This window comes from Oryzias melastigma, unplaced genomic scaffold (assembly GCF_002922805.2).
Source record: "Oryzias melastigma strain HK-1 unplaced genomic scaffold, ASM292280v2 sc00295, whole genome shotgun sequence".
NCBI classification, from domain to species: Eukaryota; Metazoa; Chordata; class Actinopteri; order Beloniformes; family Adrianichthyidae; genus Oryzias; species Oryzias melastigma.
In genome coordinates, this window is record NW_023416910.1 from 90,944 (window position 1) to 118,147 (window position 27,204).

The 27,204-nt window shown below is 42.2% G+C and overlaps 1 protein-coding gene across 3 annotated transcripts in view; it reads right to left on the reverse strand.

Annotated features, from left to right (window-relative positions):
- Nucleotides 1-27,204, reverse strand: part of aass (aminoadipate-semialdehyde synthase) — a gene marked incomplete in the record, with an annotated part of 177,904 nt that overhangs the window by 77,617 nt on the left and 73,083 nt on the right. For all 3 annotated transcript variants that reach the window (XM_024262395.2, XM_024262393.2, XM_024262394.2), the window contains 3 exon segments: nucleotides 445-556; nucleotides 2,464-2,586; nucleotides 23,135-23,283. In XM_024262395.2, the coding sequence (XP_024118163.1) occupies nucleotides 445-556; nucleotides 2,464-2,586; nucleotides 23,135-23,283 (384 nt within the window).

Below are 27,204 nucleotides of genomic sequence, written 5' to 3' on the forward strand. Positions count from 1 at the left end.
CCTCTCCGGTCATCTGGATCCGGTCTTTTATCAGTTCCTAGAGTCAGAACTAAACATGGAGAAGCTGCATTCAGCTTCTATGCACCATAGATCTGGAATAGACTTCCAGAAAACCTTAGATCTGCTGAAACACTCAGTGTATTTAAAGGTTAAAGACGCACCTGTTCTCATTTGCATTTGATTGATATGTATTCAAGAGTTTACGTCTGCACTGTTTATCTATGCTTGTTTTAAATTAAAATCTTTTGACTTTCTTTCAATGTTATTTCAATGATCACACATTTGCTATTTCTTTTGATTGTTTCTTTTAATGTTTTATGTAAAGCACTTTGAATTGTCTCTGTACATGAAATGTGCTATACAAATAAACTTGCCTTGCCTTGCCCATTACCAAAAAATCTTTACATCCTTGTCACCAATTCATGCAAAACACAGATTTCTTACCATCTCCCAAATGTAAGGAAAGAGTCTGTCTCCAAAGTATTCTGTGGCCTCAATTGGCAGCTGAGCAGGAAGGTTGTCAATGGAGCACATGAGGATTCCAGTTCCCTCCACACTGCCAAAACAAGAACATTCGTTACTTTATGCCCAAATTTGTGTTTTTGTCCTCTTAAATGAAAATTGTGTTTTTGGTGTGTTTTTAACATATCCTTATATTCTTTGTCCTCTACTTCTTTTCCTTTGGGCTTTTCCCTTCAGGGGTCGCCACAGCGAATCAGTTTCCTCCATCTAAGCCTGTCTTCAGCATCCTCCACTCTAACACCAGCCACCTTCATGTCTTCATTCACTGCATCCATAAACCTCCTCTTTGGTCTTCCTCTAGACCTCTTTCCTGCAGCTCTAGACTCAGCATCCTTCTACCAATATAATCACTATCTCTCCTCTGAAGATGTCCAAACCATCTCAGTCTGGCCTCTCTGACTCTAACCATGTTGTTGTTCACCCTTCGGCTTATCTCTTTCAGAGTCGCCACAGCAAAACAGCACCCACTATTTCGCATCAGTGATTTGTCAGAGATTTTATGCCGGATGCCCTTCCTGACACAACCCTGTACTTGAAGGGCACAGGGACCCAGTGAGGTAGTAGCGTCAAGGGTCTTGTCTAGGGACTGAATCTGGATGGAGATCAGTGGACACCTCGGTAATCAAAATAATGTGCAGCGGATCTCCGGGCTGTTGGGCAGCTAACAGCCGGCGGGTAGGCAGAGTGTGCTCCGCTGCCCAGGGACCAGGAGCCTGGATGGTAGACCTCGCTAGAGCCGGGCAACTTGGAAAGTGGAACTAAGTAGCTAGTTAAGCGATTCACCGGGCAGTTGGGTAGTCCATCTGTCCATCCAGCTATGGGTCTGTGACGGGTTCGGGATCTATCCAGGGTGCATCCTGCCTTCACCCAACAGAAACTGGGACAGTTTCCAGGAAGCTAACGGCCCCTTGAGGGTTGAGTAAATACATGGAAGTACATGACCAAAATCCTTGCATCGAGCCGCCATCTTGAATTTTTACCTCTACTCTTTGATCTAGTCACTCAAAATGTCATGTGCCAGAAACTGGGTCCCTGATTGGTGCTGCGTCAAACTCCTCGCGCCGCTTCGCGTTTTTACATTGACTTGACGTTAAATTTCGATGCCTCCGCCATGCCGGGCGCGATCAATTTCAATGAACCATAATGGTTAGTGACTTGATAAATAATGTAATTTGCATTTAGTATTAAGGAAAAACATTTCCCGCTCCTGAAGTTGTTTAAAAGAGTGTAAAAGTCAACTGACCCTTTGGTGCTGCTTAATGACCCTGGGCACAACAAATCAGGTATAAGAGCCTTGTTCACAATTACCATAATTTATTTTGCTTTAGTTTCAAGTTGGATGCTCTTTTTGAGACGACACTATTGATATACTTGATACCATCACATTTAAAATAAACCAATGAAATGAAAAGGGTGCATGATTAAGACAAGTTTCAGATTGATTTAAGAGCCGACTGTGAATTCAAACCTCATTTAGCCAGACTTCAACTACTATACATTTCTAGTTTGCATTGAACTTGTTACCTAAAACTACATCAGTACGTAGTAAGAGTGTGCTCATTTTATTGATTTTTTTTAAGCAAGGCCTCTACGGAATACCTAGGTAATAGCAAGACTTACAGGAGTTTATTAGCAAGACAGTTAGCAAATGATAGAAGCACAGACTCACGAGTCCTACAACTGAATTTAGGCAGAGATACAATTTTCTAAATGTATTTTTAAGCCTGACTGTTTAATCTGGCACACTAGAAATAGTGTGTTTCTTTGCTTTGCAACTGTAACAGGTTTTCATTGCTATTACGCAGAGCTTGGGTTTCCAAACAGATTTTTGCAGGATACATACCGTCTTTTTAATAGAACAGATGGAAAAGCACATTTCTTAACAGAGAGTAAACATACACTTTTACAACATAGGGTCACAATTAACTGCTGGTACTGTACCTGTCATGATCGATGTGTTGATCAGCATCATACATGCAGAAAGGTTTATCTATTGTAGTGCACTCATTCATGAACTCTATAGAGCCTCCAGTGTCTGCTGAGATGTCACAGATTGCCAGAAACCTGTGGAGAAAAGATGACTTGACAAACTTCATAATATATATATATATATATATATAAGAGATATTGAAATTGACAGTAATGTTAACCCTTTAACAAAGGAGCGCACAACAAGTGTTAAAATTATTTCAGTCACTGTACCTCTTCAACCCTGATGCAAGTACTATTATTCCATGGTATGAAGCAGATTATAGCAGATTTGCACTTCTATACAACACTACAGTTATTTCATATCGGTGAAAAGCCGAAATGAAAAGCTGTTTTCTCAACGTCAGAATCAGCTGATTGATTAAAGACTTTGGGTTTGTCAGGGAGAGTGAGTTATTTAGATGTCGCCAGTTACACCTCCAGTGTGTTAAAGGGTTAAACTGATTGAAACACATGCCAACATGAATACATATAAGCATGCATACAAGCCTAAACTGATTTGTATCAAGACCAAAATTTGACTGAAAAAATAGAATAGTTTCACCATCAAGTGAAAAAAAAGACACAGGTGTTTCCCAAAAGGTAAATACAAAAAAGAAACAAGAGGGTGCCCTGATTAGGAAAGAATTTTCAGCTTTATTAGGATCTAAACAAAAATGAACATGTCTACTGATTTCAATAATCTATAGAAAGCCCTTTCAGTATTGATACTTAAATAAAAGCTCTAAGCAGGTGTATGAAATGCTGTAAACTAAGAACACTTTCAGAAATATTACATTTTCAAATAAATTCATAAAAACTAAAAGTCAGCATACAAACAATCATAATGAAAACTATATTTGATGTCACTGCATTTTATTTTCAAATCAGCATTCATTTGTATAATATGGGAACCTCACTTCTTTCCTTTCTGGTCTATTGAACAGAATCCACCGTTCACTCCATCGTGTTGTCCATTTTCAGAGTTTTCGCTGTAAAAACTTGTTGATTCAAAGTTCCTACTTTCAGTTTTACAGTGTTATGTTTTGTTTCTCTGCCTGCCTATGAATTATGGAACTAACAGGACCATAATATTAGTTTGAAAGAGAAATTTTGAATTGAAATTACAAATGGTGAAAATGACAGTACATGAAATTTAATCCTTTAAAAAACTTTTGTTCAAAACAGTATTTATTAAAAAAAAAAAAGTCCCTTGTTTTAAATTTGTTATATTTTTAGACAGAATTTCAATTTTTTTTTCATTTTCAAATTCAAAATGTTATTTTCAGCTTCAAATATTATCTTTTCATTTTCAGATATATTACTTTTTTGGTCAAACTCTTATTTACTTGCACAAGAACTTTTTACTTTAAACTTTTGAGTATCAATATTAATGCATAATAAAAGAACAAAGGACTCTGCTTTGGAATAACAAAACTATTTCCAACAGTTTTTTAAGACAAAAAATATTTCAATGTTTAAACATTAAAGGACCTCTACCATGCTTTTCTTAGGTCTTTTGGACTAAACTATATCTCTCTATATATGTGATCATATATTACCTTTGGCACACTAGATAACAAATTATTTTGGAAATATGAGTAATTTTCGTGAACTATTTTCCTACCCAGAAAGTAAGATGCCTCGATCTCGGAAGCTTTGCCTTTCCCTCCTTGTGGGTATTGCCCATTTCATGACGTCATCTTAGAGCTGGCCTGTAGCCGGTTTGGAGTTTAGTAGAGACAGTCTTTCCTTCCATCATCAAACGGTGATGGCTTAGTGGGTTAAATTTGCAGTGAAATTCAATTAACATTTCATCTTTATTGAAAGATGGGAACATTGTATCATGCTCCGATTAGCCCCAGCTGTAAACATTTTGTTCGTTTTTTTTATGTTTGTTTTGTTTTTGTTTTTTTTATTGGAAGCATCATCAATCTTCGTATGAAAAATCTTCTTCACTTGTATACCAATCACTTTTCGGGAGATATGGGCACTTTTCAGTCTTTACTCAATAATCTATGCTCAAACCAGTTCAACCTGTCACTTGCTTTTTCCACCAGGAAATCATTGGTTCTTTCTCCAGCCGTCTTCTCCATATCACCCGTCTGCTTGAGCAATTCTTGGATATGTTCAGGATCCACCTAAAAATGTTATACGGATTCCTCACCAGGATATTCTTTGGTGGATGCCACCACACACGCTGAATCGGATGAGAGTTTCTCTGCCATCGCTACACTGTGTCATGGTTCAACCTGCTACCTCCTCCTTCAACCACCAGAGGGAACTCTCACCTGAGTTTTGACCACCTCATCTGCCTTCACTCAGGACTCTGATCATCCTCAGCTGTTTTCCATCTGCTCATCACCACCACAGTATTTAGTCTGGTTTCTCACCACAGCTCACTGCGAAGTCTTGTTTGCCCTGCATCAATTTCTGAGCGTTTATTCCTGTTAGATCCTCTGTGTACTAACTCTTGTTTGTCTCCTCCACTCCCTGCCTCGTCCCTGCATTTTGACCCCAGCCTGTTTTGACTACGCCTTGCTTTGTCCTGCCTGATCTTGTTTGCCTTTATTAAACCACATTTGCATATGGATCCACACACCTCTGCCTCTTCGTCACACACTGGATCCCAACAACACAAATACCACAGACACCCCAAAGTGTGCATGAATGTGCACGGTCTGGGTGGGGGGGACGGGGAGGGGTGTCATAAAGGAGGCAGACGTCTACAGCAAAAAAAAAAAAAAAACCCTTATAGCTACAATGAATGTCAGAGAAGGGGCACAATTGGAAGATGCACGGTTTTGTGCATTTAAAAGGGCCATACCATGATTTTCTCAAGCCTTTCAGAGTGAAATATATCCATATATTATATATTATCTTTGGAACACAAAACTCGAACCCTAACCCATCGAGGGGGATGGAGGGTCTTAAAGAAGCCCCGTGTCTAAAGTAATGAACACCTGTTTGAATTGGAATTCATTGAAGACATGACGCAACAGGAAGATATATGATATTCTGAATCTAAAATGAAAGTTTTTGCTGATCACCACTAGCTCTGTGGAGAAAGTAGTTGTTGTTGTTGGACTGGGGGCGGAGCAGACTCTTCCTGAAAGGAGTGGTCTCACTCCGTGACATCAGATCATGAGGACCCGCTCATTTTGTGGGTATGTGAGGGGCTACTGTTGAGAGAACAGGTTTTTAGACAATGACGCTTAAATGCGTTAACGGATCAAAATACCACTTTGGGGTTCTTTATAGAGAGGAATGAACAGTCTTATGCACTTAAAACAAGGGATGTCCCGATCAGGTTTTTTTGGGCTTGATCTGATTGCGAGTCATTCTATTTTGTGGATTTGCCGATACCGTGTCCCGATCCGATACTTTTGTAACACATTTAAAACATGAACAAATTGAATAAACAGATTTGTGTTGACCCTTATTTTTATTTCATTAACCTTTTTTTATCATTAAAAACTTCCATAGAAAGCTTCTGTGAAGTAGCTTTAATAAACAAGTAAAAATAGAGCAAATATTAAAAGCAAAAGCAGATTTTTACAAGTGTTTTCTTATCCATTTATTTTTTGTATGTGTGTTAGAGAGTGTTATTATTTTGTTCTTTGTACAGCACTTTGAGGTGTTTTTAATAGGATATGGGCTTTACTACTTCACTTTGTCAAGTTTATAAGACAGTCATACCACTGAACTTCATCGATCAATCCTTCTCCTTTCTGGGCTTGGGTAATCAGCATTTACAAGCTCAGTTCTATAGATTCTTGCCCAAAGGAAAAATCTGTTCATTTGACAGCAGTGTGTTGCAGTGTGACCTGTAACACTAGAAGGTGCAGTTTTTGCACTATTTACAGCTTCATTTTTAGAGATACTAAAAATGTTAATGTAGCACGACAATTTCTCGGGTCCTAAGGAGTTAAATTACAGCGATAGCACTAAGCAGTTAGCAGCTGCTGTTTAGCCGTATGTCTGCATCACGAAGACCTTAACATTAAAAAGACAAAAAAAAAACTGTCTTTTTCTGTTGAAATGCCTTTATAGATTGTTTGTTGTGTTAGGACAAACCAATAGAGACACCTGCTGACAGTTTAAAGTATTTTTAACCTTTCCGTTGTCTTTGGGGTCCAGATGACTCCAACCACATATTGATGTGCGATTGATTCCGTGACAAATGTGGACAGGATTTTATGTCTGCCATGGACATTAGTGAAATTCAAAAATCAATGATTAAAAAAAGTTCAGCTCGCTGTCTTGTGGGGTCCAGATGACCCCACTTTTAATGGAAACAAGATAAGGAGAGTGGAAGGGTTACAAGAGTTATTTAAGTTGGAATCTGTGAGCACCTAGCTAGCTTGACTGAATTGTTTTGACTGCCTTGTGCTTGAGCTGATGCCGTCATGGCAGCTGCTGCAGCTCATCACTGATCACCTGAACCTATATATATCTCTGCTTCCCGGCTCCAATCACTGCCGGAACGTCTCGTTATTCAGCCCGACTACCAGCTCTAAAAATCACAGCCTGTTTAATCGCCTATGTCTTTTATGCTTTAGGAGCTCATGTTCGTTGCCTGCTTACCTGCCTGCATTCACGCTCCGTGCTTTCATGCTGCGTCTCCCGCGACGGCGCTGCCATTCATCTGGGATTGGTTTCCTGCTCCCACAACAGTCTTGTTCAAAGCCTGCCCAAAGATCCTGTTGCTGCAAACATCTCCTCCTCACGGATTACCTCGTTCAAGACCACCACAAACTTCAACAACGTAAAGGACTCTTCTTCAAAACTCCTTCTCCTCTGCTCTCTGACGGCATCCTCATCTTCAGTACACCCTATTAGTGATGTGCGAGTCATGAACGAATCGTTCAAAACTCGCAAGTCACTTTACTAACTCAAGAATCATGAGTCATCTTCCCCACACTAACTCATTTCCTTCCACCACCAACAACTAACATTTGTAAATATACATTACAATTTCAATGCAAATACATTGAAAAATATCCAGCTTATCAGTATTTTGCTATGAGAAATAAAAACCCTCAGAACAAAGCTCAAACACATCAGAATTTCTCGCTTGCTCTGAGCCGCATCGCCCTCCTGACACCTGCAGCAACTCACCCCTCCCAACCGGAGAATCTGTTCGCCACTCCCATGCCCTGCCCTTCACTGAGGTGCTGCGAGCAGCTCTCTGAGTTCGGGCTGAATCATATGTGCGTGTTCGAGTCAGGACTCATTTGATTCAGCTCGAAACGAGCCACCTTAACGTAGTGGAGGGGTTTGAGTGCTTGAGTGATCCCAGGAGCTATGCTGTCGGGGGCTTCTGCCCCTGGTAGGGTCTCTCATGTCAGACAGGTCCTGAGTGAAGAGCCAGACAAAGAGCGGTTCAGAACCCCCTTTATGAGTTATGACATGAGAGATTCCGCTGCGTCGCCCGGATTGGCGTCACCGGGGCCCCACCCTGGAGCCAGGCCTGGCTCTGAGGCAATCGCCTGGTGGCCGGGGCTCCTCCCACGGGCCCCGGTCGAGTTCAACTCGAAGGAGCGACGTGAGATCACCCCCAGTGGGCCCACCACCTGCAGGGGAGCTCTGAAGGGGCCGGTGCATTGTGGTTTAGGTGGAAGTCGAAGGCGAGTGCCTCGGCGGCCCAAACCCCGGTCATGGAATTTGGCTTTTGGGACATGGAACGTCACCTCTTTGGGAGGGAAGGAGCCTGAGCTGGTGCGAGAGGTTGAGAGATACCGGCTAGACATAGTTGGGCTCACCTCCACACACAGCCTGGGCTCTGAAACTCAGTCCCTCGAGAGAGGCTGGAATCTCTACCACTCTGGAGTTGCCCATGGTGAGAGGCGACGGGCTGGGGTGGGCTTACTTGTGAGCCCCCAGCTCAGCCGCCAAGTGTCGGAGTTCGCACCGGTGGACGAGAGGGTCGTGTCCCTTCGCCTTCGGGTGGGGGACAGGTCTCTGACTGTGGTTTTGGCTTACGGGACAAACAGCAGTTCAGAGTACCCGGCCTTCTTGGTGTCCCTTGAAGGGGTACTGGAAAGTGGCCCAATGGGGGACTCCATTGTCCTCCTGGGGGACTTCAATGCCCACGTGGGTAATGACAGTGGTACCTGGAGGGGCGTGATTGGTAGGAATGGCCTCCCTGACCTGAACCCGAGCAGTGTTTTGTTGTTGGACTTCTGTGCACGTCATAGTTTGTCCATAACAAACACCATGTTCGAACCCAAAGGTGTCCATCAGTACACCTGGGATCAGGACACCCTAGGTAGGAGATCGATGATCGACTTTGTAGTCGTTTCAGGCGATCTCCGGCCGTGTGTTTTGGACACTCGGGTAAAGAGAGGGGCAGAGCTATCCACTGATCACTACCTGGTGGTGAGTTGGATTCGCTGGCGGGGGAGAAGGCTGGAAAGACTTGGCAGACCTAAACGTACTGTGAGGGTCTGCAGGGAACGTCTGGCTGAGCCCTCCGTCAGGGAGGTCTCCAACTCCCACATCCGGGAAAACTTCAAGCAGGTCCCGAGGGAGGTTGGTGACATTGAGTCCGAGTGGACTATGTTCTCCACCTCTATTGTCTCTGCTGTTTTCCGGAGCTGCGGCCGCAAGGTCTCTGGTGTCTGTCGTGGCGGCAACCCCCAAACCCGGGGTGGACACCGGAAGTAAGGGATGCCGTCAAGCTGAAGAAGGAGTCCTATCAGGCCTGGCTGGCTTGTGGGACTCCAGAGGCAGCTGACAGGTACCTGCAGTTTAAGCGAGCTGCGGTCCGGGCTGTGTTGGAGGCAAAAACTCGGTCCTGGGAGGAGTTTGGTGAGGCCATGGAGAAGGACCATCGGTTGGCTTCAAAAAGATTCTCGCAAACCATCCGGCGCCTCAGGAGGGAAAGCAGTTTTCTGCAGGCACCGTTTTCAGTGCAGGTGGGGATCTGCTGACCTCAACCGGGGACATTGTCGGGCGTTGGAAGGAATACTTAGAGGATCTCCTCAACCCTGCTGACGCGCCTTCCGTTGAGGAAGCAGAGGCTGAGGACACTGGGGTGGAACTGTCCATTACCCAAGCTGTGGTCACTGAGGTAGTCAAAGAGCTCCTCGGTGGCAAGGCTCCGGAAGTGGATGAGGTATTATGCGGTCGCTGTACCGGTCCGTTGTGGTGAAAAGAGAGCTGAGCCAGAAAGCAGAGCTCTCAATTTACCAGTCGATCTTCGTTCCAGTACTCACCTATGGTCATGAGCTCTCAGTCGTGACCGAAAGAACAAGATCCTGACTACAAGCGGCTGAAATTAGTTTTCTCCGGAGGGTGGCTGGGCGCTCCCTTAGAGATAGGGTGAGAAGCTCGGTCACCCGGAGAGAGCTCGGAGTAGAGCCGCTTCTCCTCCGCATCGAGAGGAGCCAGTTGAGGTGGTCCGGGCATCTGGTCCGCATGCCTCCTGGACGCCTCCCTGGTAAGGTGTTCCGGGCATGTCCGACTGGGCGGAGGCCCCGGGGAAGACCCAGGACACGCTGGAGAGACTATGTTTCTCAGCTGGCCTGGGAACACCTCGGGGTCCCCCCAGAGGAGCTGGAGGAAGTGGCTGGGGAGAGGGAAGTCTGGGCATCTTTGCTTAGACTGCTGCCCCCGCAACCCGGTCCCGGATGAAGCGGAAGAAGATGGATGGATGGATGGATGGATGTAATTTGTTTATGTCATTCATATAGTCATAGACATAATAATAATAAACAATATTCATAATAATAATAATATTGTTATTATAAATAATAATACTATATTAATAACGATAGATTAATAATAATATAAAAAAGAAAAGTAAAAAAAAAAAAGTTTTTTTCTTTCTTCATTTAGTCTGAAAGCATCCTCGTTATTGTCACTTAAACTAACCGACATTTGTGTTTGTTTATGAGGGAGAAAATAAAGGAACATTCTTTTTATGGTTGAGAATCTTTGTTTCAGGAAACTTTTAAACTTTTTACCGTCCTCGACCGGGAGTAGTCAGAAACGTTGATATTTCACGATTTTGGAGCCCCTTTTGGGGAGAAGTCCAGCAAAACAGACTAATTAGGAACTGTATGTAAGAGACTAACTAAGAAGAAGTGGGACACTGAGAGGACTGAGGAGAGTAGACAGGAGTACAGGGGGATGCAGCGTAAGGTGAAAGTAGAGGTGTCAAAGGCCAAGCAAAGGGCTTATGATGACTTGTATGCTAGGTTGGGTAGTAAGGAGGGAGAGACTGACCTGTACAGACTAGCAAGGCAGAGAGATCGAGATGGGAAGGACATGCAGCAGGTTAGGGTGATCAAGGATAGGAATGGTAATGTGGTGACAGGTGTCAGTGGTGTAATGGAAAGATGGAAAGAATACTTTGAAGAGTTGATGAATGAAGAGAATGAGAGAGAACAAAGAGTAGGAGAGGTGACGGTTGTGGAGCAGGAAGTAAGAAAGATTAGTAAAGGTGAAGTGAGAGGGGCTTTGAAGAGGATGAAGAGTGGAAAGGCTCTTGGTCCTGATGATATACCTGTGGAGGTATGGAAGTGTCTAGGAGAGATGGCAGTGGAGTTTTTGACCGGGTTGTTCAACAGGATCTTAGGTGGTGAGAAGATGCCTGAGGAATGGAGGAGAAGTGTGATGGTGCCCATTTTTAAGAATAAGGGAGATGTGCAGAGTTGTGGTAACTACAGAGGAATAAAGCTGATGAGCCATACAATGAAGGTGTGGGAAAGAGTAGTGGAAGCCAGACTAAGAGCAGAAGTGAACATTTGTGAGCAGCAGTATGGTTTCATGCCAAGAAAGAGCACTACAGATGCAACATTTGCTTTGAGGATGTTGATAGAGAAGTACAGAGAAGGTCAGAGAGAGCTCCACTGTGTCTTTGTAGATCTGGAGAAAGCTTATGACAGAGTGCCCAGAGAGGAACTATGGTATTGTATGAGGAAGTCTGGAGTGACAGAGAAGTATGTCCGAGCAGTGCAGGACATGTATGAGGGCTGTAAGACAGTGGTGAGGTGTGCTGTAGGGGTGACAGAGGAGTTCAAGGTGGAGGTGGGATTACATCAGGGATCAGCTCTGAGCCCCTTCCTGTTTGCAATGGTGATGGACAGACTGACGGATGAGGTTAGACAGGAATCACCATGGACTATGATGTTTGCAGATGATATTGTGATTTGTAGTGAGAGCAGGGAACAGGTGGAGGTGGAGTTAGAGAGGTGGAGGTTTGCCCTGGAAAGGAGAGGAATGAAGGTTAGCCGCAGTAAGACAGAGTACATGTGTGTGAATGAGAGGAACCAGAGTGGAAGAGTGAGGTTACAGGGAGAAGAGATAAAGAAGGTGGAGGAGTTTAAGTATTTAGGGTCAACAGTACAGAGTAATGGAGAGTGTGGAAAAGAAGTGAAGAGGAGAGTGCAAGCAGGTTGGAATGGGTGGAGAAAAGTGTCAGGTGTGATGTGTGACAGAAGAGTTTCAGCACAAATGAAAGGAAAGGTGTACAAGACTGTGGTGAGACCAGCCATGTTGTTTGGACTAGAAACAGTGGGACTGAAGAAAAGACAGGAAGCAGAGCTGGAGGTAGCAGAGATGAAGATGCTGAGGTTCTCTTTGGGAGTGACCAGGATGGATAGGATCAGGAATGAATACATCAGAGGGACAGCACATGTTAGAGGTTTTGGAGATAAAGTCAGAGAGGCCAGACTGAGATGGTTTGGACATGTTCAGAGGAGAGACAGTGAATATATTGGTAGAAGGATGCTGAGTCTAGAGCTGCCAGGAAAGAGGTCTAGAGGAAGACCAAAGAGGAGGTTTATGGATGCAGTGAATGAAGACATGAAGGTGGCTGGTGTTAGAGTGGAGGATGCTGAAGACAGGCTTAGATGGAGGGAACTGATTCGCTGTGGCGACCCCTGAAGGGAAAAGCCGAAAGGAAAAGAAGATGTCCAAAATAAATGTATATCCTGATAGTACCGGGTACATTTCTCACTAGAAATATTGTCAAAATAAAGACTAGTCCACAAAATATTTTATTCTGAGTGATTTTCCATCGAAAAAGAGTGAATATCCCACCATGTTTTTGCTAGCGACAGGCAGAAACACAAAAGTCACGTGATCAGTTAAGTGATCTGGAGCAGCCCCCATAGAAAATGAATGAGAAAACGAGACGTAGCAATTCCACAATTTAGACCCGTTTTTTGTGAAACTGCTACGTTTTTCTCTGTGGACAAACGTGGATACAGAACGTTTTTGTAGGAGACTGGGTTGCCTAGGGGAAGTGCTAACTCTTACTGAAAGGGGCGGTCTCACTCTGTGAAATCAGATCAAGAGGACCTGCTCATTGTCAGCACAAACTGCTGAGAGAGCAGGATTTTACAGGATTACTCTTAAATGCATCAACGGATCAAAATACCATTTTGAGGTTCTTCATAGAGAGGAATGAAGAGCTAAAAGCTAAAAAAGTTGATTTTGCATGGTATATGGCCTTTTAAACCTAAAACCTTTTTTTTCCACTTTTGTAAACAATTTGGCCCTGTTTAGCTCCATAATGATCCTACCATCCTTTTCTCCAAACTACAGTGCTGCCCTTTCACAGACACCAAGAAAGTCAACAGCCCTGGTAGCAGTCATTAACCTGGGTCACAATCAATCTGAAATTAAAGTGCTGTTCACAATTCATGGGATTGGTCTTCCTTTGTATTTATGTTGAATTTAGGCAACTTGCAACTGTTGAGAGTAACACTGTTTAAGAGCATTACAAATTGTGTTACAAATTGAGTGGAGTAATCTAATTTTTGTTGTCACAAAGCTGTTATAAATCTCTTGGAACAAATCATTACCACTTCAGTTGATTGATGTAGTTTCAGCCTCAAGCACTTCGCATCCATAAGTGTGTACAGCGGGGGGTGAGATAGTAGCATTTGAGATCGTGACTGGCTAAGGAGTCAAGTGGGCGGGTGCATGCTCACGCTTTCTCCACATTGTGCAGCAGCCTGGATCAAAACAAGAATTGGCAGCAATGGAGAATCTGACAACAAAGATGGCATTCTCAGGGTGGAAATGTTGACACTACTTTACTTGAAACAAAAGAAAAAGCTATTTACATCAAGTGCATCTTGTGTCTCAGACAAAAACACTACAGCACACTGCAGCCTTTCCTTGTAGTGCACCTGTAGAGAGACCATTTAGTCCTGTAAAGTTTGTATCTTCATCAAAGAGGAACAGACTGAAGAGTTTAAAAGTTGCTGTTTTTGCACTGCAATCAGTGGTTCAAAAATTAGCACAGCAATACTGCTTTACTGGTCGCTTTACTTTCTGAATATGGCCAAACTTCCAGTTAGGATCAAGCTGCTGCTCAGAGTGAGCAACTTTCAATCGACTTCCATGTTAAAAATCACAGTTTTCACCCCTCAAACACACCCCTTTAATGATGCCGAACAAAGAAAAATATATATTTATTATAACCATTTCTGTTCATTCCAGTAATTCAATTTAATTATTTTTCACATTTCTTTTTATTAATATCATTAATTAGTATTTATCATTTTTAATGTAAGTATGTTTAAAGTATTCAATTGAGTTTATGACTGCACAGCTGTTTTTTTTTTTAGTGTTGGTCATGTTTTTATCGACATTCATGAACTTATGCTTCCATCTGGGGATCTTTTGTACCGGTATTTCCTGGTTTGGTCTGTGTTTATTGTCGCGAGGCTCAAGAGTGGTTTGGGTCCAGCATGCAGCCTCACAGCTGTGGTCCTGTAGCTGTAGGGTTGTGTTGCACGCTGTGGTGATGTTCTGTGGTTGATCTGCTGCTGGTTGGAGAGATTCCTGATCTATTGTTTCCTCACAGCAGAGCCAGGCCGTACGTCTCTTAAAAGGCAAAGGGGTGTTGGTTTTCATTTTTCTCCTTTTTGTATTTTATGTTTGCTTTTAATTGTAAAGCGCTCTGAGCTGCAAAGCATGACAAGTGCTTTTAATAATTAAATCTTGATAAGTTCAGTTTGTTAAATAATAATCAAACAAGATGAGATTATACTCAGACTTACTTTCTGTTCAGTTAAACATCAATATGAAATATGAACAAGTTTTAAAATTAATATTGCAGCTGACCACCACTTTACTAGGGCTGAAAATAAAAGAACATCACTGTCCAGTTGAGTAAAAATTTAAATAAGGGATAATACCCGACGAAGTGTGCATTATGAGAAGAACAAATGAAATATCCTATCCTGATCGGAGGACAAAATCTGATTTCGATCAAGTCATCAACCACATGATCGGGTCCGATGTCCGATCATGTGATCGGATTGGGACATCCCTAATTTAAAGGTTGAATAATAAAATCCAACTTATAATGACTTGAAGACATCTTGTGTTTCTTGCAACATATTCATGTCTAAACAAATGCTGTGGTACACCTCTGTGCCGAACCGTGGTTAGTGATCCACTACACCCCTAGTGTCTGGTGTGGGGACAATCTGCTCTTAAACACCAACGAGACTAAGGAACTGGAGGTGGATCACAGGAAGAAGAAAACAGACATTCAGACCCTGTACATCGGCGGGGACATGGTGGAGAGGGTCGCTGCCTTCAAGTTCCTGGGCGTGATCATCCAGCAAGACCTGACCTGGAGTGCTAACACAACTGCTCTGGTGAAGAAGGCCCTGCAGAGAATGTACTTTCTCAGACTTTTGAAGAAGAACAGAGAACTCCTGGTGGTCCAAAGTCCACTATTGCGAGCGTAAACCGCGTCGGGCTAAGAAGCGTTTTTCTTCACTTTGGTGCGGTGTGAACCACAGATGTTTACATTTAAACCAAGATGGCGTCGCGTGAACAATGCGAAGCTCAGCGTCACTGATTTTTTTTTTTTATCATTAATTTTTGAGTTTCACTTATGCCCATCGCAGACTTAAAATCCTGTCCACCTTATTTGCCATGGAAGGAATCACACATCAATATGTGGTTGGAGTCATCTAAATCCCAAAGAGAGCGAAAGGGTTAAGACTTTTGTATTTGCATTCATGACCTTGGTTTTTTTTTTTCAAATAATAAATAGGAATTATGTCAGGATAGCTAGTAACCAATGTTGTGCAGCACAAGATATGTGCTTTTAACTCATGAGAGATAAAACTTTTTACCTAAGTTTTGCTTTGCATATAGAATCTGTGTAATCTGGAGGTAGAGTTGAGCAAACAAGACATCTTCAGGTCAACAGGGATATAAAAACCTACATAGTTTATCATCTTTGTGAACCTCAGCCATCAATTTATAAATGTAACTAATCTAAATTAAATAAATGCTAAATAAGTAATACTTACTTAAAAAAAAAAGCTGTTTTATGTTTCTTTTTATTTTGTTGTTCTTTTTCTCCTCCTTGTCCTCAGCAGTCTTACACTGCTGGATTTTGTTATTTTAGTTTGGGGTTGGATCTTGGTAGTTTTAGTTTGCAGGCTTTGTTTATTTGTTTTCTTTAGGTAGTTTTGGTTAGGCAGCCATTAGTAGGAAGCTGCTGACTCTGACGGTCGACATGTCTGGATCAGCAGTCTCAATGATTTATTTTACGTTTGGTCAAGGAGCCACCATGGAGAGAAAAAAGAGACACGTGTGGATCTGGAGCTGCAGGTTGCAGACGTCTGGGTTAGGACATCTTGCTCCCTAGTGAGGGTTTTTTTTAATGCATTTTTTTGCTCTTGACTACCACTTCAATACAAGTTTTTTATGTTCAGACATTTATCACAAATGGAATGGAATTATAATTTGTTTTTGAATGTGAAAGTTGTTGAAGCTGAATTTGCAGAAATAAAGTAAAATGTTTAGTTAAATCTCTGTTATACATAGTATATTTACTGTATATTTTTGCCGACTAAATATCTACTGTAATTTAGTCGACTAAAATTTTACTAAAATTAATAGAATCAACATATGACTATGACTATAACTAAATTAAAATTTGCTGTCAAAGTTAACACTGCACTTCTCCAACTCCAGCCCCCGACGTAGGTGGCAAGGACTTCAGATCATCACTGACTACAGGACAATCAACCCCTCCCCCACCTCGTCTGACGCCTCCTTCCTCAACGAGCTCAACAACTTCTATGCTCGCTTTGAGAGAGGGAATGTGACAACTGCAACCAAAGCAGTTGTGACCATAGACTGTATATAAAATAACTGGACAGAGCAAGCCCCCCTACTTCCGTGTTCCATATAGGAAGTACCACTGGGTTGCAAAAAGGCCAAAGTCCCATTGACTTTCATTGAGAAACAGACAGTTATTTCTCACTCATTTTATATGTCAGAATAATCATTCTTCCTCTGCTGATTTCTGCTTAACTTCTTTTTTCTAATCCTAATTTTTTTTTTGATTTTTTTCCATTATCACAAGTTATTAGAGTTATAAATTGACCAATCAGATGGCTCACTAAACGTATGTGGGTCTGACGTCGACCGTTTGGGGCGTTTGATTGACAGATGACGGGTAGCCAATGGGAGCAGACTTCATCAATGCTTTCCGTGAAAGCCTTTTAACACCTACTTTTAACACTACCTTAACAATTCAACAATGTACCTACCAGTCATTGTCCTACTGTTGTTTTCCTCAATGGAATGTACCGATGCAGCAGTTTGAAACAACAAGAGGAGCATGCTGTCGACATTTTTAGATGAGGATTTACTCTGTAGAAATAGATTTCACTCTGAGGTTATGTGCTTTGGACTTTTTTCTTTGTTTAACGTTCGTTTTTCTTTATTTCACTGTTTTGGTTGTAGCTTATAAATTATATGTTGCATATATGCGCATAAAATCACCAACCAAAGTTTAAGCTTCGCCAGAATTTTCCAGCTTCAGCCTGAATTAGACGCAGCCGTATGAGAACCGCGAGACAAACTTGGACCTGGTCGTATCTTCAAACAGAGAAAAGATCCAGCTGTTCACTTGTTAGGATGGTTATTTATTTTAAATACCGCTGAACGCGCTTCTCACGTGCATCTGATCGGACTGTAACCGGGCCGCGAATGACAACTGAAAAGCTGCGGCGCGCGCGAGAGGGACACGCGCATTTCTCCAGCGGCGTCACCCAAATGCTCCTTTTATCTCGACAAAAAGGAATAAATGTAAGTAAATCCCAAAGGACCGCTGACAGAATCAAATGTTGGGATGGTTCTCCCGCAAAGGCTTCAACAATGACTTGTACGACTCTCCCGAGCTGCCGTGATTAAAATAGAAGCTGTTTACATCCGCGGTCTTGTGGTAGAGGCGTGGAAAGAGACAGACGGTTGCAATAATCTCACTCCTGATTGGCGACAGTACTTCCTGTATCAATCAATCAATCAATTTATTATTTGTAAAGCACTTATAAAAGCTGACGCCGCCAAAGTGCTGAACAGAGAAGTAAAATCAATAAACAACAACAAAGAGAAACAATAAAAGCAATAAAACAATTAAAACAATGACAAAATGAGGTACAATAAAACAAACGATAAAATAATAAAAACAATAAAAACTAGCTGACCCACTAAGTCTGCACACTGGAGTTGAAAGCCTGGTTAAAAAGATACGTTTTTAAAAGTGACTTAAAATCACTGACAGAACTGGCCGACCTGACAGAACGGGGGAGCGCATTCCAGAGCTTGGGACCAGCAACTGAAAAGGCTCTGTCTCCCCTGGTCACAAGCCGAGTCCTGGGAACCGTTAACAACATTTGATCTTCAGATCTGAGGACTCGGCGTGGACGGTAAAAATGTAAAAGTTCAGAAAGATAAAGAGGGGCCAGACCATGCAGACATTTAAAAACCAAAAGTAAAATCTTAAAAACAATCCTAAAAGACACAGGCAGCCAGTGAAGAGAGCGTAAAATTGGGGTGATGTGCTCACACCGTCTAGTCCCCGTTAGCAGGCGGGCAGCTGAATTTTGGACCAGCTGGAGACGGCGGAGCAGAGACTGGTCAATGCCAGTGTACAAGGAGTTGCAGTAGTCCAGTCTGGAAAAGATTAATGCATGGATCACTTGTTCCAATGCATGAGGAGGAAGATAAGGCTTAACTTTACTGATTAGCCTCAAGTGATAGAAGCTGGACTGGACTACTGCACTGACCTGCTTGTCAAATTTAAAATGCCTGTCAAGATTTACCCCAAGATTTCTGATAAAAGGAGCGTCTGTAGATTCGATGACTCAGCTATGACTCAGACCAATCGCTGAAGATGGGTTGCGAATGGCGGTATCCGTTTCAGGAATTGACGGTGAAAGCGGCGGCCTACTTTCGCGAGGAGAGGAAGTAATGCATTTCCAATGGGGGGCCTCAGTGCTCGATCTGTCCATTGTTTTTACAGTCTATGGTTGTGACTCCAGACCACCAACCACTGACTCTTTCCCCGACAGACGTAGGAGCAGTGTTGAGCAGGATTACATTCCACAAGGCGGCAGGTCCTGATGGGATCCCCGGACGTGTTCTAAGAGCATGTTCTAGAGAAATAGCGGGAGTACTGTCGCACATATTCAACCTGTCCTTGGCCTGTGCTGTGGTACCGACCTGCTTCAAACAGTGTTAATTTTGACAGAGAATTTTAATTTAGCTTTAGTCATAGTCTTTTGACTAAAATAGGGTTTAGTTTTAGTCGCAATTTAGTCATGTTGATTCTATAAATTTTAGTCAAATTGTAGTCGACTAAATTACAATAGACATTTAGACGACTAAATTACAGTAGATATTTAGTCGACAAAAATATAGAATAAAGATAATGCATTTTAATTACATTTACTAAGTATAATCATATGAATAACACGCAAAGATTTTACTAATTTGTAAAAATAACATTTTACTTCACTTTGCTTTCCAAACTTGTCATTTCTGCAAATTCAGTTTCAACAACTTAAAACACATTGAAAATATATATATATATATATATATATATATATATATATATATATATATAAATCATTATAATTCTATTCACATGTAATTTTCAAAAAACTTGTAAAAAACCCTTTTTCTTAGTCGCACTGGCCCAGAGTAAAGGGTTAAGGTTAGGATTATGGTTATGGTTAAGGTTAAACAAGCAAATGTTTCCTGAGTGCTGCTGTCTCTGCAGCTCACGGCTCCACCAGGGGATGGGTCAAATGTGGAAAACATATTTCACAGATCTAGGAGTGTGACAGTTAATGGGACTTTACCTTAAAAGTTTAATTTTAAATACATGCAGCCAAAAAAAACAAAATCCAGCCTTGGACAAACTTAAAATGCGTGCCGGTAATGCAGCAACGGGATCCTGGCTGCACGTATTTCATGTGGACAAAACATGAATTTCCATCACATTCAGTGCTGGTCACACGTAAATATGTGTAACACCAGTCTTATTATAAATGTCCGAATATAAAAAAAAAAAAAAGAAACTTGTATTGAGGAGGTAGTCAAGTTTAAAAATGCATTAAAAAAACATTCATTGGGGAGTAAGCTGTCCAGGACACCTGTGAGGATGTTATATGTGCTTGAACAGCATGTGTGGTGAACTGTAATACCACCGCCGGCCAATAGAGGGCGATGTTGTCATGTAAGACGTGGTGGAGTTGGAGATTAAAACGTTGACTGATTGTTGATCTGAAGAAGCAGCGGGGCTGGTAGCGCTCGGAAATACACAACAACATCGATTTATAACTTTACAAACGTCATGCTAAAACAATAAAGCCAGACTTACATTTAAATGTAAACCTCTGAGCTTCAGAGCTTCACCCACGTGAAGAAGAGCGCTTCTCCAGCGTGCAGCACTGGCGCTAATTAGCTTGGCGAGACTAACTCCTTAAAACAACCATGTCAGATAATTCTACTCTTTAAAATGCCACAACAGTTGGATGGGTAGGGGAGGAATTAGGATTCTGCCCAATACCGGGAAATAATCGTGTTTGTATATATGTTTACCTTTGCTGGATTTCAGGCTGGCTTGTCTGCAAACGTCGCTTCAGGTTTTCTTGTGTTTTTGCCTGTGATGGTCGCTCCACACAACGTCTTATTGAAGGTCGTGTTAAATGTAAAATGTGTCCATATATGTACTTTTCTTTTTCTACCTCGATTAGACATTTTTCACCTATATCACAGACACGATTCATTGAATTAGCGTCTTCCCGAGCGGGCTGCAGGGCTCTGTGATCTGATTGGATCGCTCTGCATTGGCTCCCGCCCTCCTTCACCAGCAGTCATTATCATTGGATGTCGTCTTCAAAGAGCATTTTCGTTTCGTTTTTATTCGTTGACGAAAAAAGTCTGTCAATTTAGTCAAAGTTTTCATGTCTGGGCGGGAGTTTTTGTTTCGTTATCGTTTAGTTTTCGTTGGGTAAATAGTGTCGTTGACGAAGACGAAAATTTTTCGTCAACGAAATTAACACTGGCTTCAAATCCACCTCCATTGTACCACTACCAAAGAACTCCAGCCCAACAAATTTTAATAACTACCGCCCGATAGCCCTCATCCCCATCATCACAAAGTGCTTTGAGCGGCTGGTTTTTACACACCTCAAATCATGCCCCCACCCCCACCCTGGACCCCCACCAATTTGCATACCCGCAGAACATGAGCACAGTGGATGCAGTATCCATAGCACTGCGCTCTGTCCTCTCTCACCTGGGCAACAGAAACACCTACGCCAGAACGCTGTTCCTGGACTTCAGTTCAGCGTTCAACACAGTCATCACTTCACAACTCATTGCAAAACTCACAGATCTTGGAATTGGCTCCCTCATGTGCAACTGGTTACTGGACTTCCTGACCAGCCGCTCCCAGCATGTCCGACTGGATAACCGCTGTTCATCCACAATCACCATAAATACCGGCGTACCCCAAGGCTGCGTGATGAGCCCCTTCCTCGACTCCCTCCTCAACCACGACTGCAAACCTGTCAACAGCTCCGACACCATCATTAAGTTGGACAACGATGAGGCTGCCTAGAGGGAGGAGGTGGATCGTCTGGCAGAATGGTGCAACATCAACAACCTACTACTAAACACAGAGAAGATCAAGGAGCTCATTGTGGACTTCAGGAAGAACACTGACCCACACACACCCATCCACATCAAAGGGAAGGCTGTGGAGCGTGTGGACAGCTTTAAGTTTCTCCGAGTCCACATCTCTGAGGACCTCTCCTGGACAACCGCATGCTCCAAGGTGGTAAAGAAAGCTCACCAACGCCTCTTCTTCCTGAGGACTCTGAGGAGGAACCACCTGTCCACCAACATCTTGGTGAACTTTTACCGCTGCACCATCGAGAGCATCCTAACCAACTGTATTACAGTTTGGTACGGGAGCTGCTCTGCTGCAGACCGGAAGGCAGTGCAGAGGGTGGTGAAAATTGCCCAGCACGACACTGGAGCACCACTTCCTGCCATAAGGGACATCTACAAGAAGCGATGTCTGAAAAGGGCAGGAAAAATCATAAAGGAATCCAACCACCCAGCACACGGACTCTTCACTCCTCTGCCCTCAGGAGTCTGTGGACTGAAACCACCAGGTTCCGGAACAGTTTCTTCCCAACTGCTACCACACTCCTGAACTCTTCCTCCTGACAACTAGCCACAAACACCCTCTAGGCAGAATAAACACTACTCCGGCTGTATTTTATAACACATGGACTGAATCACCACTACCTGCACTTTATATGTTGAATTTTACCTGTACATTTTTCATACTATAAATACTTGTTGATACCTCTCACTGCTATTTATTCCACATTGCACATTGTATGTATATATTTATACCTGCTAAAGCACTCTGGATGGATGCAAACTGCACTTCGTTGCTGTGTACCTGAGACATGCGCAATGACAATAAAGTTGAATTCTATTCTATTCTATTTAAATGTAAGTGATGACTTTATGTTGTAGCATGACCTTTTTAAAGTTATGAAACAGCTGTTATGTATATTCAAGTGCTGGAAGCACTGCGCTAACGCTAGCGCAGTCCTTAATATTCATCGCCTTGGCAACAACCTGGGCATGGACACGCAACTGCGCCGTTGACAAGTCTCTCCCCGCAGCACGTTGTTCAAGCACTCACTGATGAAAGTCTATCTCTAGCTGTGGCCATCTAGCTTTGTGACTGCAATTAGTCGTTCAACGTTTTCCCTGAAAGCTAACATTTACTGTTTAACTCACCAATAGCTAAGCAGTATGAGATATCGCAGCATAAGCCTACAGTGCCCTGTTGTGGCTGTCTGAAATTACCGTATATGTTTTTTTCCCCATGTATATACAGTAATTCCAGAGATCGCCACAAGAGGGCACTCTAGACTTACGGTCCATATCTCATACTTATTAAAGATGTACTTATGAGTCGCTCCGGAGTATACGTCACAGGAACTGCCAAATTATGGAGGCAAAAAAAGAAAAAAAAAAAAAAACAAGACTTATATTCCGGAAAATACGGTATTTATTTATTTAAAAATGAACCAGAAAGGGACTGCACTCAATTTCGATGTAAAATTTACAATGACAACAAAGTTATTAATTGATTGACTAATTTGAGTAACTTTAAAACTGAAGTTAATTAGCTGAGTAACTACCTACTTTTAAGATGCACTAACTGAACTGCAAACTCATTTACTATTTGCAATATAACTAGTAACTATTAGTCATTACTTTTTCCGAAGTAAAATGCCCAACACTGCTTCCAATACAATCTTCTTACCTGTGAGGTAGTGCTGGTGATCCTTCTTTGTTTCCTCCGAAGAGTTTATTCGGTCGGATAAGTCTCTGAGCATCAAGTCGCCTGAGAAGTCGAGGTGTGTGAGGATCCCAGTAGATACCATTAATCAGACAAGTTGTGTAGGGTGCTACCTGTGAAATACAAGACACCAACAACCAGCATTTGGATGGTGAAATAAAAATAAGACACTGCTCAAAAAATGTTTCTTTAAAGATGCTTGACAAGCCATTGGCTTTCATAGCCATATCCTGGCTAGAGCACGGAAAAAATTTCATCCCCGGGGTACAGACGCTGTTAGAGCGAACCGGCAGTGCAACGGGCAATATACGCTGTGGAATCAAGACGCATACACTTGGTACAAAATTTGGCCGCCGTTACATGCGCAAATCATTTTTGAACTGCACAAAAATTGAGATCGTGGGTGACTGCGTGTGGTACAGCGGTACCGCCATGCAATGGCTGTGAAACGCAGTGCAACAGCAGTTTCAGTGCGCGATCAGACTGTGGAGCGAACACAGGCATGCCCGCTTGAACACCAAAATTCCACGCTCGTGCACATCTACAGCAGTGCCGTTTCCCCAGCTGGTCTGCGCTTGTATTGCTGCTTACAGTCTTTTAGCAGCTGATTTAGGGAGGACGCTCTTGCTCTGGCAGAGGAGCAGCAGAGGAATGGACTCCGGTGTCTGTATCACTGCAATTCCACAAGCATGCATAGAGTTGGGGCGTCTAAGCGTGAGTGGCAGATTTTCCAACTTTTTACCCGTGATATGGCCATCAAATCCTGTGGGACCGGGCCTTCAATGATACAGCAATAATCTTAAAAGTTTGATTGTTAAAATTGATAACATTTATAGTAAAAATAGAAGCGGGACAGAAAACCCAAAAAAGCACCAGGCCCTTGACTACAGATTTATGACACAAGATGGATCTGTTCTGCTGAGCTGCAAATGTGATTGAACAAACCTTCTCCACCATGAGCAGTGGGAGAGCGGATCCCACTTACCCAGGGGGTGCATTTGCGGCTGGGTATGTGAATGACCCTTTGGCCAAATGGAGCATTTTCTGACTGTCTCAACTCTCTCTGGAAGACGTTGAAGATGTTTAGATCATTGGATTATTGATCTCAAGCTTTCTGCTGATTGGAACTGGCGGAATCTGGACATATCAGAATCTTGATGTATCGAAACCTGAATGTATGTGAACCTGAATCAGAATCAGCTTTGTTGGCCAAGTACAGGATATATACAAGGAATTTGGATCCAGTGACTTGTGTTCCTGTGTGCAAAAAGATAAAGATAAAAAAAAGAAAGTATATAATTAAGAAATAAAAAGAAAAAATATAAAAATACTGAAGAAAAGGATAAAAATATATACAACAGTTTTCCAGTGTAACAGTTCCCATGTTGCATTCCATACTCTGTAACAGGTCAAGAGTTCATCAGAGTGACGGTTCGAGGGAAGAAGCCATCTTTGTGGCGAGTGGTTTTTGTGCACAAAGTTCTGAACCGTTTTCCTGAGGGAAGGAGACTGAAAAGACTGTGACCTGGATGTGAAGGGTCTGTTGAGATTCCTCCGGCTCACTCGATTCCTGAATGGAGGGAAGGTTGGAGCCAATAATCCTTTCAGCAGACCTAGTGGTTCTCTGCAGTCTGTCTCTTCGGGTCTGGTTGCAGATCCGAACCAGACCGTGATGGATGTGGTCAGGACAGACTGGATTATTTCTGTGTAGAAGATGATCAGCAGCTCCTGAGGCAGGTTGATCTTCATCAGTTGTCGTAAGAAGTACAGCCTCTGCTTGGCCTTCTTCCGGAGTGTTCATGTGCTGGGTCCATTGAAGGTCCCGTGAGATGGTGGACCCTAGAAACCTGTAGGAGTCTGTTGTTGGAACTGGTCTGCTGAGAATTATGAGTGGAGGGTTCTCCTGAAATCCACTGTCACCTCAACAGTCTTTTGTGGGTTCAGCTCCAGATGGTTCTGGCTGCACCAGACAGCCAGCCTCTCCACTTCTCCTCTGTATGCAGACTCATCACCATCCCAGATGAGTCCAATGACTGTGGTGTCATCCGCAAACTTCAGAAGCTTCACCGAAGGGGCTCCTGAGGTAAAGTCAATGGTGTAGAGCAGTGTTTTTCAACCTTTTTTGAGCCAAAGCACACTTTTTCCATGAAAAAAAATCCCGCGGCACACTAGCATCCAAAAGGGTAAAAAAAAATTCTGTATTGATGTACAGTCCCTCCACAATCTAGTGTACATTATTTTATATAAGTGGGAAGCATCATTAATCAATTTGCTCAAGTTAAACGTATATCTCGTCAAAACAGTCTACATTTATTATCATTAAAAAAATCATTAAAAAAATCTTAAAAAATACTTATACTTATACTAATAATCAGTTTTTATGAATGTTTTTTTCCCTCTTTTTTTAAATACTTCTTAAAACTATCAGACAAAGTAAAAACAATGTTCTTTTCTTGTTTCCCTCCACAATAGTGATGAGAATTTTGGCTCAAAATTCAGTTCTTTTGCATTCGTTTTCCTAAAACAGCGGCTCTTTTGGCTACCAAATGCCTTTTTAGGTTGTTGTTTGCTTTGTTTGATTCATGATAAACTACTAGATAAGATTATGCACAAAATCCACGATGAAAATATGTTTTTATTCATATAAAGTGTAAATTACGTATATGCTGTTATTTATCCCTTCCAGATAGAATGTACAAAATTAATGGTAAAAGAACTATTAACTATTCAGTTTTAACTCTACGCATTTTAAGCTTTTTTCTTTTTAAACACATTTGAAGTGAACAACACAAAACTCTGAAACCACAACCCAAATATAAATTAAATTGTGCAAAAACCAATAAATCAAGACTTTTATTTACATTGACATTAAGAAAGACAAAAGAGTTTCAGCTTTGAGGATGTAATCTGTTTCTTCTCTCAGTGATGATCTGCTCTGTTTTAGAGAAGATTCTCTCAGTTCTCAGGTGTCTGGACAGGTTGATTGTGGATCCATAAATATATACAGAATATATATACATATAGAATATTTCTTGCAGACTGTTCCTTCATACTATCAAGAAAAGTCAAATGGTTCCAGTTTTTATCTCCTTTTTCTTTTCATTTTCTTTACGTTTTGTGTTGTTTTCTCTCTATTTCTCTCCCTATTTGGCTCTTGCGCTGCTGAACGTGTAAGCCCCTCCCCCTCCACCCAGCGCTCAGTGTGCCACTTAACCCAATGCATCATGGGGGCTGTAGTGCATAAACTCACGCAGATGCCGGCATACTGTCGTTTCTGAGCTTCATTCTTTTGTTCACTTTTTAAACTGTCTGACGTCGGATCCCGCTGGAAGCTACACCGCTAAACACGAGCTTTAGCTGTCATTTTAGTTGGAACTGAGACTTTATGAGCCGAATCAGAACAAGGAAATGAGGACCTTAATCACTTCTGATTGGTCAGATTGATGACATGTGATCAAGCCTCCAACAATGATTGGCGGAGAGAGTTGAAGGGGGAGAGACTTTTCTAAAAGCTGAGTTTGAGGCTAGTTTTGCGGCTGGTTTGCGGTAACATCATTCTAATTAAATAGTAATTTATAGAATCAAAGAAATATTTCTTTTACCGTCTTGCATATTCAAAACTATCCAGTGTTAAATCAGGGCCGTTTGGATTAACACAGAGTGTATACCATAGTGATGGTAAATGTTTTAGATATGTGAAAATGGGTAATTTCCCGCGGCACACCAGACCATCTCTCACGGCACACTAGTGTGCCACAGGACACTGGTTGAAAAACACTGGTGTAGAGCAGGGGTCTCAAACTCAATTCAGCCGGGGCCCGCTGGAGGCAGAGTCTGGGTGAGGCTGGGCCGCATCAGAATTTTCACAAGAAAATCACTGATTAAACATTCCAATGTTCTCAAACATCTTTAATAAAAATAATTATTTAAAAAAAAAAAAAAAAAATTGTTGAAAATATTTACAAGATTATGTTTGTGTGTCTTGGAAAACTTTGTATGAAGGATATCTGTGTGCACCTGTCTGTGTCCAGCAA